The 20122-nt window shown below is 30.3% G+C and overlaps 1 protein-coding gene across 1 annotated transcript; it reads left to right on the plus strand.

The window, feature by feature from the left end:
- The first annotated feature begins 731 nt into the window (after positions 1–731).
- Positions 732–2192, plus strand: LOC117920910 (ankyrin repeat-containing protein NPR4-like). Its single transcript, XM_034838607.1, has 2 exons — positions 732–1347; positions 1437–2192. Exons 1-2 carry the CDS (start codon positions 1192–1194, stop codon positions 2049–2051), a joined length of 771 nt encoding a protein of 256 aa, XP_034694498.1. The 5' UTR covers positions 732–1191; the 3' UTR covers positions 2052–2192.
- Positions 2193–20122: the final 17930 nt, after the last annotated feature.

Here is a 20122-nt window from a genome sequence, read left to right on the forward strand (position 1 = left end):
CAAGATACCTTTCTGGCTTGCTTAAGAGGCTTCCTAATTAATTTTCCCTCCAAATAGTATTCACAAGGGGGTAGGCAAATTTCTGAGAGTTAGCTTAATATATTTTGATGATTTTTCCCTTAAACTTATTTCATAAAAAAATTTGATATTATTATATAGCAATACATTCTATAAATATTATAAAATATTAATGGAGTTTAATTCAACTTAGATTGTTGAAGCATTGGTCTAAACTCAGCCCAAAATTGAGCTTAACCAAAATTAACTTTTGGTTGAGAAACTCGACCAAATCCTAACTTGAGTACTAAAAATGGTTTCTCAACTTCACCGAGATTCGAGTAAGGTCAAACCAATTTGCCAAATTGCACCCGGTAGAGAAATGCTAATTTGTTGAATTCGAGGTCCTCACAATTTTAATATGTCCTCACAAAATTGTCTTAATTTTTTTTCCTTTTAAGTTCGAGTAATGGATTTGAAATCAGCTCTACAATCAAATTCCAATGGATAATACTCTACTACTCAGAGATTTATGCAGGATGCACAATTTTCATTGCTTTGATAGATTTTGTGAATATCTTGTCACTAGATGCTCCTGGTTAATTAATAAGAAGTCGACTAATTGAGCTTGTACCAAGCTTCATTAGGCTTCTTGATTCTATCCTTTAAATTCCAAAAAAACTTTACACCAGCCAATATGAGTTGGCAACTTCTCACGATCACTTTAATTAGATTAGTGTTTAATTGGTACTTGGTTCAGGGTTGCTTTCTTGTTTTTTCTTCTGTTAGTCCTGCTTTTGCATCTGAACTGCTTCAATTTTACGTTGCACACAGCTTGCCGAAAGGCGAATGCAATATTCTGGGAACTGGTTGGATGGTTAGGTTGTCCTTAATGCAATGTTATGTTGTCCTTAATATAATTTTAATTGCAGTGCCACCACCCATCAAGCACATCCAAGAAACAAAAACAATGCATTCTCAGACTCTTCAATTGCTTTACCACCTATGTACTGAAGTTTGAAAGTGTCAAGAGCAAAGAAAATATTTAGACAATCATTCATTAATGGGGCAAAATATGGGATTCCCGAGATTCTGGAAGAGATTATAAAGTCATATCCTTTTGCACTCGAGTATCTGGATGAGAATGTATTCAAATTGGTAGTATTAAATCGTTATGAAAAGATTTTCAACCTCATGTGCGAAACCGGTATGCATAGACAACTTATAATACGAACCGAAGATGATTCAAATAACATCTTGCATTTGGCTGGAAAATTGGCCCCTCCGCACCGGCTCAGTCTCGTTTCTGGTGCAGCTCTACAAATGCAACGCGAGTTACATTGGTTTAAGGTAATAATTTTTGTTTTGAAGGGGAATTAATTTTCTTATACATATCCACTCTTTTTCTGTATCTTAGAAACTTTTTGATTTTTACACAGGAAATTGAAAAATATGCACCGAGAGCCTTCAGTGAATCTGAGAACGAAAACGAAGATACACCAAAAATGGTATTTATAAACGCACATAAAGAGTTGATAAAAGAAGGGGAGAAATGGATGAAAGGCACAGCAAAATCTTACACATTGGCAGCAGCGCTTATTGCTACTGTAGTGTTTGCAGCAGCAATTACCATCCCGGGTGGCAACCATGATGATACTGGCATACCAAATTTCTCCAAAGAAATTGCCTTCAAAGTTTTTGCAGTTTCGGATGCGCTTTCCCTCTTCTTATCCACTGCTTCGGTGCTGATATGCCTATCCATTCTCACAGCACGATATGCAGAGGATGATTTTCTTTTTGCCCTTCCCACGAGGTTGATATTTGGCCTTGTTACTCTATTCCTCTCCGTAACATTCATGATGATAGCCTACAGTAGCGCAATCTATCTTCTCTTTGGTGAAAAGAAGGCATGGATTCTTATTGCCTTGGCTGCATTAGCCTGTTCGCAAGTGACCTTGTACGGAATTTTGCAGTTTCCCCTCCTTGTGGAATTGATTTGTTCCACATACGGCCCAGGCATTTTTGGCAAACATAGTAATCATCTGATCCGATAGATCGACAATCGGATCATTCATGACTGAATGTATTGCCTTCACTATCTCTCTCTGCTCCTGCGGACATTTTCTCCTAGATATTTCATTGTAATTCTAACTTCTGTCAACTATGATGAACAGGCTTAAAGCAAACTTTTTAAACTTGGCCAAATTGACTTTTTGGTGCATTGCTAGATTGGTCAAGATGATAGTGATTCCTAGAAGGAAAAGAAAGGTACTAATTGCAAAATCTAAATCTAGTCTACGGCTAAGGTGACTTATCAGGAAGGCCACCGGCCAAGAACACCCCTCTTGGTCGGACTTCTACTTGCTTTTTATTAGTGGGTTTGGGGAAATTCGGTTTCAAATAATCAAACATTTCATCAAAATTGTAAACATTACAAATAAGCCAACAAAATACATCGTGGAATGAATAAATATATGCAAATATGAACATCTAAATTGATAATCAGGCAAGAAGTTATAGACAATCAATGAATAGATGATTAGGCAATCTAGGCAGATATATATATATATATATATATATATATTATAATATAATATATATATATAAAGAGAGATTTTATAGATGGATTTTAAAATGAAAGTCAAAATTTGGATTGATAACAAAAATAATGTATTATCCCTTTTGTTTTAAAATAATTTTGCATATAAAATTGAGAAAATGAATTATTTCACCTATTTGAGGAGTTATTTTGTTCGTCATTACCATCAAAATGATTCTGATAAATTAAATATCTAATTTGTATAAAAAAAAAATACAAAATTGTTATTATTCTTAATAAATAAATTTTTCATGGGCTTTATTTTCGAAATTTTTTAAAAAATGATCACCTAGCTCGAAGTGATGATAAGCTCTCCCTTAAGGGTCACCAAGTCTCAAAGTCTTGTCCAATTCACAAGTTATAGTTTGATAATTTGATCATTCCATAATTCCAATTACATCATTTTGTCTTTTCCTCCTACTCCCATAATTACTTTTCTACTTTTCTTTTCTACCTTTTGTGCTTTATTTACTATATGTTAAGACTAACTATACTTTTAATTAAAAAAATTATAATTATATATTTATTATTATCATCATTGTTAACATATTATTAATATTATTATTTATGATATTAGTTTTATATTATTAATATTTCATATGTATCATTGTTCATATTTTTATTATTATAATGTCATTGATTATAAACCAATCTTAGAATATGATCTTTCTTTCATCTAATTCTTAAAACTTATAGGCTTTATTAAAAAAAAATCATGCATAATAATGATTCATTAAATGTATAATGCTAGTACACCGATATTATGTATTAATATAAAAGCCAACGTATACATACCACAAAAATATAATGATTTTACAACATGAATACTTTAAATGTCTTATACATTACTGCATAACCTAACTTTATTTTAAAATTTTCCTTTTAAACAAGTATTGATGAATGGTTGTCATATATTTTATATTTTTTTAACATTTCATCTACTATAAATTAACCCTATAAGACATTTTTTTTATAAGGTGTATGAGTCTCATTATAAGAATTATTGCTAATAAGAATGCATCTAGTATATGATGCTAATTCATTGGGATGCCTTAAATATAAAGAAATCAATATAGTAGGATAAGACAATGCTTCTAACACTATTAAGTTTGTTCCAAAATGTATGTGTCATAGTTATGCATTGAAATTACAATATAAGTACACTAAAAGTACGATAACACATGCTTTAATTTTGTTTTTTCATAATTATCAATACTAATTTTTTATTGTAATATTTTCTTAATAATCATATTGTTAAAAACAATTGAAAATTTATGAAATTTTATATAAGAAAACTATCTTCAATACATGAATGAAACAATATTTGCAAAATTATTTTATTATTACTCTTATTGTATAAGTTATATATAATATTTAAAAAAAATATATTGAAATAATAATAACAATAATAATAACTAATGAAACAATAATTTATAAATTAATTATTATATTATTTTATATATGTGTTATTATTATTATTTTTTGATAGGTTATATTATGTTTATAAAATAACATTAATAATAATAATTAGAATTATAATTACTAGAAGAGAAAAAATAAAATAAAATAGAGAAAAGAAAAAATAAGTGTTGTAAAACAAAAATAAATGCAATGTAAATAAAAGTAGAGAACAACTAGATATTATTTTAATAATAATATATAATGGGAATGAAAAAATCAAAAAAGAGAATTAATAGAGTTGAAAGAATGAAAGACAGAGAGAATAAGAACGAGAGAATTTCTTTCTTTCCTTAGGATGCATCTTATAGGGGATGGGAAGCCGTTTTATAGGCTTTCCAAATGGCTTCCATTAATGAATATTAATGGAGTCATAAATAATATTAATGAATATTTAATATAATAAATGTGGTGGTATTCATTACTTTATTTATGACACTTTTCCTTGGATGTCAACCACATTAGAAGAATATGTCTCATTAAAACCTTGCTAGTAAAAAACCCTATAGGAAAACCTAGCGAAGGAAAAAGAGTACAATATTATGATAATTCTTTAAGTTGCTCTTGATATGTTAGGATTGTCTCATTAAAAACCTTGCTAGTAAAACCCAATGGGACAAAATTTGGACAAAGGGAAAAAAAAGTATAGTACACTAACACCCTTTTACAAGCAAACTCTCCCTCATGTTGATATCCTTGAGTTGATGCATTCCAATCTTATGTATTAACTTCTTTAATGTTGAGGTTGGCAATGAGTTTGTGAATAAATCTGTTAGATTATCACTTGAGCGTATTTGTTGCACACCAATTTCACCACTTTTATGGTGTTCATGTCTATAAAATAATTTTGATGAAATGTGTTTAGTTCTATCTCTTTTAATATGACCCCTTGTTATTTGTGCAATGCATGCAACATTATCTTCAAATAATATTATCGGGTCACTTTTGATAGAGGAGAGTCCATATGGTTTCCGAATATGTTGGATCATAGATCTTAGTCATATACATTCACGACTTGCTTCATGAATTGCAAATATTTTTGAATAATTTGATAATGTGACATCATTGTTTGTTTGACAAATCTCCATGAAATAGTAGTACCATTGCAATTAAACATATACCCTATTTATGACCTACCTTTATGCGGATCTGAAAGGTATCTTGCATCTACATATCCAAGCAATTGTTGCTTGATTTCCTTAAGTAAAATAGACCCACATCAGTAGTTCCGCAAAGATAGTACAATATATGTTTGATACCATTTCAATGTCTTTGAGTTGAAGTGGAACTTTATCTTGCTGATAAATTGACAGAAAAAGCAATGTTTAGACATGTACAATTGGCAAGATATATAAGTGCACCAAGCACTAATATATGGTACTTTAGGACTAAGTAATTCTTCACATTTTTTTCAAGGCCAAAATGGATTTTTTTTCACATCAAGTGATCAGACAACTATTGGAAAGGTTAAAAGATGTGCTTCAAAATTTTCTTAATGTATGTTGATTAATGTACTAAAACTCCATTTGGAAAATGCTCGATTTAAGACCAATAGAAAATTTTGTTTTTCCAAGATCTTTCATCTCAAATTCCTTTTTTAAGTATTTTTTTTTTTTGTTCTTATGAGCTCTTCATGAGTTCCAACAAGATTTAAGTCATCAACATACACTGCAATTATTGTAAATCTGGTTTCTGATTTCTTAATGAAGATGCATGGACATATAGGGTTATTCACATACCCTTCTTTTAGTAAGTATTTGCAAAGGCGATTGTACCACATGCGTCCTGCTTACTTTAATCTATACAAGGATCGTTGTGACTTGATTGAGTACATGTTACAAATCTTTGTATTATTTGTTTGAGGCAGTTTAAATCCTTCAGGGATTTTCATGTATATATCATTATCTATGGATCTATATAAATATGTTGTAATAACATCCATGAGGATCATATCCAATCCTTATGAGACTACCAAACTAATTAAGAAATGAAATGTGATCATGTCCATGTCAGGAGAGTATGTTTCCTCATAGTCAATACCTGGTCTCTAAAAGAAACCTTGTGCTACTAATCACGCTTTATATCTTATGATTTCATTATTCTCATTTCTTTTTCATAAAAATACCCATTTTTACCCAATAGACTTTGCATCTTCAAGTGTTTGGAGTACAGGTCCAAAAACTTCTCGTTTTGTTAATAAGTTTAACTTTGCTTGCATAGCTTTCCATTTTGGCCAATCATTTCTATGTCGACATTCTTCCACATTTCGTGGTTTGGGAGCTTCATAATTTCTTATGATATCATGGGTCGCTTGAAAAGAAAAAATATTGTTAATAGCAATATTATTTGGATCCCATTTTTTTCCCATGTGTGCACAACTTACTAAGATTTCACAATTTTCAAGTACATGTGCCTTTTCAAGGGCATCTTGTTCAATATGTGCCTCTTTATGGGCTTTCTGCATTATTTGTGCCTCTTTTGGGGCTATAGATTTATCAAATTTAAACTGATAAGTCTTTTTAACGACCTCATCTAAAGTGTCAAGTTTTTCTTGTTTTCTCCTCTTCTAGGGAGTTACATCATTTGAGTCGATAGGTCTACCACGCTTCAGGCATATCTTAGGTTTATTTGTTAACTATCCTATAGAAACATCAATCTGTGCTGGAGTATTTTGTAGTCGAGATATGTGACTGTCACTTTCTTTGTATCAATGAATGCATCTGGTAATTGGTTTGCAAGATTTTGCAAATAAATGATCCTTTGAACTTTAGTTCATATTCATTTGTATAAGGATCAAGATGGGATCCTTATATGCATCCATCTTTATATTGTTTTTATTACACATTTGCATATAATTGACTCTTGTATTCATATAATTTAAATTTTCAAAAAAAATACCATCACTCTATTCATCCCCTACTCCTCCTTCTAGGGTGATTACCTTAGGTTGGATTAGCCTAATTTTTCTAACAATATCTTATGATAGATAGAGAATTAAAACCTAAATAAATCCCAGGTCTTCATTGGGAACCCATTTTAGTGCATTGTGTAGGTGCAATTGGTACATATACTACACAACCAAAGATTCATAAGTGAGAGATATTTTTGTTTTCCAAGTATGAGTTGTGGAGCGAAGTATTCATGGTAAGTTGTAGGTCGAATACAATCTAAAGTTGCAGCATGCATAATAACATGTCCCCAGGCAGAAGTATGTAATTTGGTTTTCATTAGTAATGGTCGAGCTATTAATTAAAGACGTTTGATGAAGGATTCTGCTAAACCATTTTGGGTATGAGTATGAGCAATAGGATGCTCAATATTTATCCCTACCAATAGATAGTAGTTAATGAATGTTTGAGAAGTAAATTCGCCAACATTATCAAGATGTATTATCTTAATTGGATAACCTTGGAATTGTGCTCATAATTTGATCACTTGTGAAAGGAGTCAACAAAGACAACATTACGTGTAAAAAGGAGACAAACATGTGGCCACCTAGTAGAAGCATCTATTAAGATCATAAAAAAACGAATTGGTCCACATGGTGGATGGATAGGCCCACATATGTTCCAATGTATTCTTTTTAAAAAGACTAGTGACTTAGATATAACTTTAGTAAAAAGTGGTTTGACTATCAATTTACCTTGTGAGCAAGTAGCACGTGAGTATTCATTGGGCAAAAGACTTTTCTGGTTCTTTAGTGGAGGCCCATGTGAGTGTTCGATTGTTTAACGCATCATTGAAAACCTTGGGTGACCTAGTCTCACATGCCAAAGGACAAAAACTTTTGGGTCGTTGAACTTTTGGTTCACGACAAAATATGATTCAATAGGCTTTATAGTTGTATGATACAACCTAAAGGAGAAAGCCGAGAGTTTTTCTATTATAAGCTTCTGGCCAGATATAATGGAAGTAATGTAAAGATAATTACATTATCTTCATTCATAGTTTCAATATGATATACATTTTTGTGGATATCTTTAAAACTGAGCAAATTTATTCTAGATTTGCTAGAATATAAAGCATCATTTATAAGAAATCTAGTTCCATTTGGTAGCATTATGTTTCCTCTTCCAGAGCCTTCAACTAAGCTTGTAGTACCAAATATGGTACTTACATTAGCTTTTATCAATGTCAATTCAATGAAATATATTTTATCTCGAAGAATTATGTGCGTGGTTTCATAATTTGCGAAACATACATCATGCTCATTCATCTTGATACCAAATAACACATGGATTTTAGATACAACTAATATTAAAAAAAACAAGGCATAATATAAATAACAATAAAAAAGAAAATGTAATAATCAGATATAAATATAAGACATAATAATATATTATTTGATATATAAAGTAACACCAATCAATGTTAGCATTCTCATCATTTATTAAATGGTCTATTTTTTCACTAGGACCTCCAAAGAAATCAATGTCATAGTAGGTTACGTTCAATCCATCACCATTGGTAAAGTTCATCTCTATCTCTTTTCCTTTTGCTTTTATTGATGCTTGGTAAAGGTTGACCAAATGTTTGAGTGTACGATAAATACACGACCAATGGCCCTTCATACCACATTTATAACAATTTTTGTCATGGTTCTTTGGAGGTTAATCTTGTAAACACTTCCCATTTTCTTGTTTTGCCTCAATATTATTCCACTTCTAGTGGTGCAATGAAGCTTTCATTTTATGAGAATTTGAGGAATTATTACCATAATAACCATTATATCGTGGATTCCTTCCATGACCACAACCATTTCCTTGTCCTCGCCCATGTCCACTAGTTTAAGATATGAGAATTACCTTTAGAGCAATTTGTGCTAATAACATGTTGTAAAAGGAGGATAAATGCAACACAAATAAAAGTAGAGAACAACTATATATTATTTTGATAATAATATATAATGGAGAGGAATGAATCATAAAAGATAATTAAGAGAGTTGAAAGAATGAAAGATATGGAGAATAAAAATAAAAAAAAATAAAAAAAGAGAATAAGAGAGGAAGAAATTTTATTTCTTTGATTGGGATGCATTTTATAGAGGATAGGAAACATTTTTATAGGCTTTTAATGAACATTTAATATAATAAATGTGGTGGCATTCATTACTTCATTTATAACAATAAAAATATATTTAACTTAAAAGTGAAAAAAAAATGACAACATTGGTAGACATTTTATACTCTTTTACTTTTAATATTTATCCAAAGGATGAATCTTAAAGTGGCTTATCACCCATGGTTCACCCTTCGCGATGATTTTCCCCCTCATTTTGAATCCTTATTTATAGTTATATATACATCTTACATGCATTCTCCTTTGTTTTTATTCTTCCACCATTATTTAGACTTGCATACTGCATTCATACTTCACTTGGTTTAAGAGGGTTTATTGTTAGAAGTGATCATAGCCATGACATATCTACTCATATCCTTGTCATGCATGCTTGTTCTGTGAACTACTAATCAAGATAAAATAAATAAATAAAAATAGAACACAAACGTGGAGAGCCAAAGAAAGGGAATATACTTGTTGGAAGACACGTGGCTGCAGTGGGAACTGATGGCTGGCTGCATAAGTGTGCATGGAGAGATTCCATGATGCTGTTAATTAAAATAGTTATTTATTTATTTATTTATAATTTTAATTTTATTATATGAATGGACATGACAAAAATTCTGATTTAGAAAAGAAAGATAAATTTTATAATGAATAAAATTATTTCATAATAATTTTTTTATCTTCAAATATGAAATAAAAAAATTCTAAAAATTCTAAAAGAATTAGTTAAAAGAATCTCATAGATGAATTAAAATACATTTTTTAATAATAAATGGTTTTAATTTAAAATAAGTTACGTTTTATTATAAAAAAAATTATCAATAGAAATCTTCATTTTATTAAAAAAAAATGATAGTAATGAAAGAAAAAATTATAAATCATTGTGTTTGATCTTAGTGATTAATTAAGTCCTTGTTGCTAAATGAATAAAGTGGTTTGAATAAATGATTTTAAATTTTAAGGGGTTTATAATTATGTTATTGAAAACACTTAAAAAATGGACCCATAATTAATTTTTTCCATTTTTTAATCATTATTATTATTATTTAATCAAATACCTCCTAAGGTGTTGGCCTATATGTGTAGATGAAGGCTTAGTATGTAAATATTTTCGATTTCCTTAATTATCAGGTATAGATGATTATATTATATTAATGAGGGAATTATGTAAATATGCACTATTTATAAAATATAAATAAAAGAAAACCTACATAAGTCATTTTCATGGGAAGTACATTTTTGGGAAAATAATTTTTATTTAATGTATTATAGTAGTCTTTACCTCACATTACCCGAAAATGTCCTTACATGTATTTTGATATTAAAGTAATATTGTTTTGATTATAATGTACCACTGTTTTGAGCTTAAAGTACCTTTATTGGTTGAATGATGTACCATCCTCATGTGAATTGGGTTACTATGGATGATGACCCATGTACACATATTTTTGGGTAATGTGAGGTAGACACTTTTCCAATGTATCAAATAAGAATTATTTTTTCCAAAATACACTTCCCATGAATTTTATTTTATTTTTATTCTCTTTTCATCCATATTTTATAAATAATAGATGCCCACTGTGTTAATAGGATCAAAGTTCATGGGAGTATAAGGGTCATAGATGCAAGTTATCTCTTGAAATGAATAGATAATTCTAACCATTTCTGTATGTCTTCAAATGGAAGACACTACTGAATCAACTCTCCATGAACAATGAAGCTATAAATAATTTATCTCAATCTCAAAGAGAATTTGATCCTCAGTCACAGTGAAGACGCACGCTTCTGTCTTCTCTGTGTGTGTGTGTGTGTTTTTTTTAAACAGATATGCATGGAGGGAAACATCTTTCTACCGAACAAACCATTAACATTTTCCTATTATTAGACCATAATACTTTTAATCAAGCCACGGTTTGACGGTTTCTTCGTAATACTCTGAACTTTTAGAAAACTAAAATAATAATCAAATTTAGATAAGATTTTTAATTCTTATAAAATTAAAATCAAAAGAAATTATACTTCAATCACAATCATTTACAAAAATATATTACAGCTAGATATGGAATTGGAGGCATTTATAAACACGCAAAAAAAAAAAAAAAAGTAGGCTCCAATTTTATGACACGTACCCTAATTACAAAATAATTAAGTCTTAAATTTAAAAATAAAATTAAAATGTAAAACTCAAATAATTATTTGAATTTTGAAATGAATCTATACCTATATATAATTCTATATGACTAGAGATAATTTAAATTATGTGTACAAATTTTATTATGTCATTCTTATAGGTGAAAACACATCCTTTTTTCAAGGGAGTTAACTGGGACACCCTTGCATTACAAAAGGTAGGAACATGCTCTTCTTGATCTTTATGAAGAACACAATTCTTATGCTTGCAATTATGGTGTTCCCGAATCACATGCCCTGTCTTCATGCCACTTGTTCGTTGTTTCATTCATTGTTGCACCATGAGATTTTATTTCATAGATAAATAGCACTTGGAAGAGCAACCATGAGATTTTATTTCATAGATGAATAACGCTTGGAAGAAGCAATTTTGTGTTTTGCATTCTTTATTTATTGTTCAGAATGGGGCTTATGCTTTGAGGTTGGGACAGAAATCTTATGACTGTAAAGTATTATTTCTCTCAGTAAAACTTCTGCTGACATGATTCATAAACAACTGATACCATTAACAGGAGCAACTTATGTAATGGATTTCTTTTTAACGGTGAAAAAGGAGTAGTGAGGCAAGAGATAGAAGCTATTTGGATCCTGGGGCTGGGGTGATGGGATTTGCATGAGATTCAGAAGAATCATATTGAAAAAAGGGAGTGAGGTGGCGTTGGGAAAGTGATCGAGGAAGCAGTTAAACAGGAATGCCAAACAGGGAAAAAGCATTGACTACTAAGGAACTAAGGTCTAAAATACTATTTGGGGAGAGGCTCACATGGAGAAGGAGCTCTTGCTTCAAAACAACACTACAGTAACAGTACAGTCACGTAGTCCAATTCTCATAGAAACAAGATAAAATATTACTTCATCAAAAGAATAGTGTGAAGGCCTTGGGAGGTGGAAAGAAAAAGCACTCATCATCACTCCCCACTCCCTCAGTGTAAAATTATACAAACCCCTCAACCATCATTGTTTATTTTGAGTTCTTTTAGGGAATTTGGTTTTTTATTCTCTCCCTTCTACCTCTCTCTTTATTTTAGCCCCTCTTAGAATACGGCTTCCATGGCATCATCACTCCAATTTTCTCTCTTTTTTCTTTATCTCACATGTTCCAGCAACCAAAATAGCCTTAAGAAACAAATCTAACACATTAATTAATAATAATTATTGTTAATATTTATAACAATACTACTTATTATATTTACAATTATGTCATTTGATTATAATATTTTTTTTTAACACTAAATATTAACAAAAAGACCCATCCAATAAATCTCAACAATTCTCCTATATTTTCAAATATTTACTAGTTTTTCACCCTTTGAGATGGTCAAATTTTAAATTTTGAATTTTTTTTTTTTAAGTTAAAAAACATTTAGTTATATTTTTAATTTTTGTTATTTGAAATTCAAAATTCGTTTTTAATATATTGGTAATGTCAATATATTAAATTTTATAATTGTTAAATAATACCTTTCATATTAAACCAAGTAATAAATTAAAATTTTGATTATTTATTCTATTATTATTAAATTATTTTTAATCAATTTCATAAAAACACTATATTCTAATTTTTATAATTAATGCTATGAAAACATTTTTTTGTATAAAATAAGATAAATATATTTTTAATAATGCATCATGGATTTATAATATAAACTCAAATATTTTTTAAAAAAAATTATGCTCTTAGTTAATGAAAATGAATTGTAAGCTCCTATACTACATATTGTAATTAAACTCAAAATTACTATATTTTAATACATACCCTATGAACCTTGAAGGTGTAGCCAACCTCGGTGATGATAAATATATCTTTGAATTTTATTTTTAAAATTTTATTTATTTATTTATTTATTTTTACTCAAATTTTGCAAAAAAAAAAAAGGGAAATAATAAGATTATAACTTGTCATGAAAGAGGAGTCACGTTCCTTTGGTTTTGCATTCTTTATTTATTATTCAGAATGGGGCTTATGCTTTGAGGTTGGGACAGAAATCTTATGACTGTAAAGTATTATTTCTTTTAGTAAACCTCATGCTGACATGATTCATAAACAACTGATACCATTAACAGGAGCAACTTATGTAATGGATTTCTTTTTAATGGTGGAATTCTCATGGCTGATTACAGGTTTGATTCATTTCATAACAGAACATTATAACCACACCAGTACAGTAGAGTTTAGATGGGGTTTAGGATGTGAGAATACATGAAGAAGGAAGTGGGGGGTAGGAAAGGGAATTCTAATATGCTTGTTTTTTTTTTTTTTTTTGTAGTTATATTTATTTTTATTTGGTTTTCATATCCCATTAATTCCTAAATTTTGCTATGTTCCTTTGAAGGGTATTTGTGGCTCAAGTGGCAAGGGTTTGGGGTGGAGATATGGGAGATGCTAGATTCTAGTTGTAGCATGCACAAAACACAAACAGAAAAAATAATAAGAATTAGCACAAATCAATTTTGGGAAGTCTTCCACTCTAAGAAAATTATTAAATGATATAAAACACAAGTAAAGTTTGCATAGCTACCACTTAAATTAAAAATTACTAAATAACAGCAAAGTGGAATAAATTCTGTCTCTTTGCCATCATATCACACCGACTGATGATTTTATGAAGAAGCTAATTTCTATATCTTAGAATGGACAACCTAATCATCATCCACTTGGGATTTCAAATTACCTGAAAATATTTACAGCAGTGTAAAGTACCAGACCTGAATGGATCATTATAAAACTAGATTTAGTTGTTTTTCCTAAGTGTGGGTTCTCTCAGACTTGCAAAAGAACCTTATTGTTATGTTTTTTTTCCTTTTCCTATTATTATCATACTTATAAAACTTTAGTTACCATAAAATGATTATGTAATACAAATTACTTTGGAAGAGTAGTTTTCCCTTTGAAATTTCTTTGCTTGTGATGTCAAATTGATAATTTTTAAACACTTACAGGTTTGGCTGGTTTGTCTACTGCAAGATATTTGGCAAATGCAGGTCAGAAGGCTATATTGTAGGAAGCAAGAGATGGCTTAGGTGGAAAGGTTTACTAGATGCTCTATTTTTGCCATTCTTTTTAATTCGTAGTCATTAAATTTCTCTTGCTTATTATGTCATAAAAATTCAAACTTTCTTCCTTTATTGGTTGTTATAAGACATAAGAATAGTGTTCATCTGGAAGGAGAAGTAATAGTTACATTTTGGCTTTTTTTTTTATAAATAAATTATTCTTACTTTATTTTTATTTTATTTTAAAATTATTTAAGGGGAAACAAACAATTTATTTAATTGAGAAATGACTGAAATAGTACAAGAAGATAATGTATCCTACAAATAGAGATAACATAGACCCAAATCAAAAAGAGTATAGAAGGGTACAAAAGAGTACACATGAAGGTGGTGAAAAATCCCTCACAAGACAATAAGTTAGAGTCTCTTTCGTTAAATAGAATAAGTTTTTAGTTTTCCTTAATATTAAGGTTTATACACCAAATATTATTTTATTTATTCTTAATTTTGCCTTAAAAGGAAAAAGATGGGGCAAAATTCAAGACTTAGGATCATCTATAATATTTTTTACTAAGTTGAATATGAAGGTCAGGAAGAAAGATATAAGTGAACTCATAATTAGGAAAGGAAAAATAGGGACTTTGAATCATCTTAAATTCATTCAAGGTGAGTATGAGCGACTCTTATTGAAGGAATAATAAATGAGTGACAAGTGAAAAAGAGGAAACATAGGGCCTTTACAGGTGTGTTGAATTCATGGAGGACATGCACAATGATTAGTTCGAAATGGACTACCAAACTCAAACCATTTTGCTCTCCTTCTATTGTTAATGCCTTTTTCATTATTATCCTTCTTATGGAGTGATATTATGCATTTCCTAGTAGTTTGTGGGGTTAGGGATATATCATGTCTTTTTCTTAAATTTTCGAGCCTCCAAACTTCTACATTTTTGGGATGGGCATATAGGTTAGATAAATATTGTACATTTCCAAGTTCCAATAGTACAAAGGCTATTTCTTTGAGTCCTATGAAAGGTTGTAATTTGAGAAGTTTAGTGCTTTTGTAATCCCAGTCTATACTTGATAATGATTTGATCTCTCCATCATCCATAAATGTAGAATCACTAGCATATCACATCAAATTAGTTTTTTTTTTTTTTTTTTTGGCAATTGCTTTTATTTAATTTCCTATTTTCTTATATTTGTGCTTAACTGACTTGGCCTTACAGTACAACTAAGGTCAAGATTGTTCAATTATAGTGAAGATGACTGGTACCAATTTTGAGTTGGAGAATTGGAAAGCCTAACTTTTGATATGGCAAGGGGCAGGATAAATCTCTTGGTAAAGTTGGTGTTGCACAAGGCTTCATTTAGGCAAACAAACAACTTTAAACAATAATGGAGGAGGCCTATCTTAATAATGGATATGAAATCCCTTTCCGTGGAAGGCTCATTACAATCGGGCCATTAACCATGTTTGGAACTAGTTTAGGCTTCCTTTCTATGTTTTATTTTTACAATTTATTGATTTTAAAGTTAGAAAATAACAAAACCTTTTATGAAATATTGATATAGACATAGGCATATTGAAACGTTGTTAGATAGTTGAAACCCTTGACAATTATGCTTAATGTGAAGGCTAAAGATTTTAATAATTAAATTATATTTTTAATCTTGGATATTTCTCAACCCTGTTTCTTTCTCTGATAGTTGTAGTTAATAGAGGGTCAAACCATGACTTTTTTTGCTTAAAATACTCTGAAAAGTGTATTTATTTATTCAAATGGTAAAAATCGAGAGCAACATTCTTTCTTCGATTTATTTGTCTTGTGTTTGATATGCTAAATTTATTTGGCTGGAGACTTTTTTCTTTAATATACATTCTAATTTAGATGAGAGGTTATTTCATAGCTTCATTGAAAAACATATTTTCCTACCTCATTCTGTTTTGCAAATAACAACTTTCTTTAGTAATCTAATTCATATTTGTTTCTAAAATTTCAGATGTACCCTTGCTTATCATCTTTATTCTGTAAAGTTCTTTGACTCTACAAGGACATATCCTTTTTGCCTTCAAGCATAGTTTCAGGTATGCTTGCAATAGGAATGGCTTAATTTTCTGTATTTCAGCTTGTACATAATACATGGGGTGGTTCATTTGCATTGATGAACTTTATTAGAAAATTGTATAAGTGGATTAGAAGGTGAATGCATCAAGACTATCAAGATTGTTATTGCTAAAATCCAAGCTGACTGAAAAAAAAAAAAAAAAAAAAAAAAAATTGTATTCTGCCCAACCACCTGATACATGGTCCCTCTTTCTTAACTTCAATTCTGCCTTTTTTTGGGGGTTTTTTTTTCTATTTAAGATTTATACTATGGAAAATAATTTTATGCTAAAAAATATTAGTTTTTTAGATGTTTATATTCTGTATGAATTTTTGAGCATGGTAGAATGCTACCTTGTAATAGAAATGTTATTAATCCATCAACTTAAATATGTTAAATCTTTTTCTCCAAACAATTCAACCTTTATGATGAAATCGGGGAAAGATAAACATATATAACTCTCTAGATTTATCTTGTTATTCAGAAATATGCCATAAAAAATATAAGAGAAACTTAGGTTCTATTAGCATTAGCAGATTTCAATGGACATTCTACATTACAATAAGCTACATCATCCAAATAGGGAAAACGAGCCTGTCGATATGGCATTAGACACTGATATAAAAATCAAGTCACTACATCTAGATGACAAGCTTCAACAGTAACCACACTATTTCCTCTAATAACTAGATGTAGGTACAATTATGACATCAATTGCAAACGATTGAGCTAATTATAGTACCATACCATCAATTGTAATCCAAGGTCTCTATGTTACACTATAATTATTTTAATCATATATAAATGGGATATTCACATCAGAGAAATAAAGGCTATCCCATAGTAGCCCTTAGGGCATGGGAAACCGAAAGTTGAGCAGTTAAATCCCCTATAGTCAATCAACAAGAAATCTAAAATGCACCTAGAACTCCCAATATAGTATATTAAAATGTCCTTAAATGAATGTAGTGTATGGAGCATGTCAAACAAACCCTAGGAAACTAAATTAAGGATTCTAGAATTTAAAGTTTTAAAAATTTCAATGATATGGCAAGCTAAATGATTCCAAGCCAAGTCGGTCATCAGTCATGACTACTCCTTGGCAAGCTTTCCCACCTCTTGAGCCTCATATTCTATAATAAGTAGTAATATTTATATTACTTGTTTTGTAGATGGAAAACATTTGCATGATAATGTCATTCTATCATTTTTTTTTGTCATGTTATTTATTTTGTAAGAGAATTACTTGTTGTGCATTTAAAATTGTTAATTCAAATTAATTTGATTATATTTAGTATGAACCTTTTTTGAAAAAAATATGTTGGTTTAAGTTGTGAAAAGGTTCTTATGACTCCATCTTTAATGTAATATATTTGGGATAAACATGATAGAATGAGAGTTATGTTGCTAAGTTGTAATGATTCTATAAATAATTGCGTTTTAATTTTAAAAAAATATGCATTCATGAAACCTTAGAGTTCCCATTCAAGTATCATTGCAAGACAAATGTTTCTCTTATTAGATACTAAAGACATTTAAGTTGTCAAATGTGAAAATGGTTTTATCTAAGCCAGTTTCAAGTTGACAACTTTTAAATTTGTCTACCATGTGATAAAGATCTTTTCTCTACAAATGATGCTTGAATCGTCCAATTGAACAATATAGGAAAACATAATATCTATGAAGTTAATTACTTGTCCTTAATTCATTTTTTAGAAATTTTGGTAGTTTCTCCTATTGTTCTTTGGGTGCATATTTGGACAAGGTCATATATTGTGCCTTGTCCATTTTGTGTACTTGGAGAACTATAGGGACATGCTACCAAAATTTCTTTAAAATGAAATTAAGTACATTGGCAATTGACACATAGGGATTATGTATTCCTATATGGGATAGGAACCACTACCTAATTAAGGATGTTGAAGATGTTAGAATGCATAAATCATTGGCTTCTATTGATTGACATCTTAGCTACATTAGTTCACTATTTGAAATTTGAAATTGGTCAATTATATATTTTGAGGCTATTAATAGGATAGCTATTAATAACTCTAATTGTTGTGGCATATAGGAGCTTTGTTTCTTTGTTGGACATAAAATGGATCGTTCTTGGATGTCAAAGGATAGGAGATCAAAAGATTATATGGGTGGGGTAAAAAGCTTTATCGTATTTGCATTACAACATTCCTCATCAAAAAACTCCATTAAATGTCCATGTCTTCAGTGTGGTAATATGGTATTCCATACTTCTCAGAAAATTAGAGAGCATCTATTTTTCTATGGAATTGATCAAAGTTACCATACATGGTATTAGCACGGAGAAACTGCTCCTAGTGGTCCACCAACTAGTAGGGCAGAATGTCATGATAAGGTTCAATTTAATGATGTGGATAGTACAATAGAAATGGTCCAAGCTGCACATGTTGATTGTAAGAATGACCTAGAATTGTTTCAAACATTACTTGAAGATGCTCAAAAACTTTTATATCCTAGTTGTAGAAACTTTACAAAGTTGTTTGCATTAGTCACATTATACAACCTAAAAGCATGATATGGATGGTCTCATAAAAGCTTTTTAGAGCTTTTAAGAATTCTTGGAGATATGTTTCCTCTAAACAATGAGTTACCCTTGTCTATGTATGAAGCCAAAAAAACATTGAATACGTTGGGAATGGAATATGAGAAAATACCTGTTTGTCCTAATGATTGCATACTGTATAGGAATGAGTTGAAGGATGCATCTTCATGTCCTACTTGTGGAACTTCAAGGTGGAAGTTAGATAGAACAGGAACTAAAAAAAGGAAGGGATTCCCTGTAAAAGTGATGTGGTATTTTCCTCCTATTCCTAGATTTAAATGATTGTTTCAGTCCCCAAAAATTGCAGAAGACCTCATATGGCATGCCCACGAAAGAGAATTTGATGGCAAAATGCGTCATCCATCCGACTCCCTATCATGGAAGCTAGTTGATCACAGATGGCCTGATTTTGCTTCAGAACCTAGAAACCTTACACTTGCCATTTCAGTTGATGGTATAAATCCTCAGTTCAATGAGCAGGAGACACAGTTGTTAGCCTATTATAATGGTCATTTATAACCTTCCTCCTTGGTTGTGCATGAAAAGGAAGTTTATGATGCTATCTTTGTTAATATCAGGTCCTCGACAACCTAGAAATGACTTTGATGTTTATTTAGCACCATTATTGGATGACCTAAAAATGTTGTGGGATAAAGGGGTTGAATCTTATGATGCGCATCGGCAAGAGCTCTTTACACTAAGAGCTATTCTGCTATGGACAATCAATGATTTCCCTGCATATGGAAACTTATCTGGTTGCGTAGTTAAAGGATATTTTGCATATCCTATATGTGGGGAAGATACATACTCTCATAGATTAAAGCATGGGAAAAAGAACTCATATACAGGTCATAGACGTTTTCTTCCTTGCAATAATCCTTTTAGGAAACAAAAAAAAGCATTTAATGGTGAGCAAGAGTTTGGGTCAACTTCGCAACCATTGAGTGGAGAGGAAATTCTAAGGAAAATCGATGTCATTTGTAATTCATGGGGAAAATAAGATCACTCGATGTAAGTTGAATGTAAAGACTATAAATTGTTGGAAGAAGAAGTCCATATTCTTTGATCTTGAGTATTGGAAATACCTACATGTTCGCCATAACTTGGATGTCATGCACATAGAGAAAAATGTT

This window comes from Vitis riparia, chromosome 8 (assembly GCF_004353265.1).
Source record: "Vitis riparia cultivar Riparia Gloire de Montpellier isolate 1030 chromosome 8, EGFV_Vit.rip_1.0, whole genome shotgun sequence".
Classification (NCBI taxonomy): domain Eukaryota; kingdom Viridiplantae; phylum Streptophyta; class Magnoliopsida; order Vitales; family Vitaceae; genus Vitis; species Vitis riparia.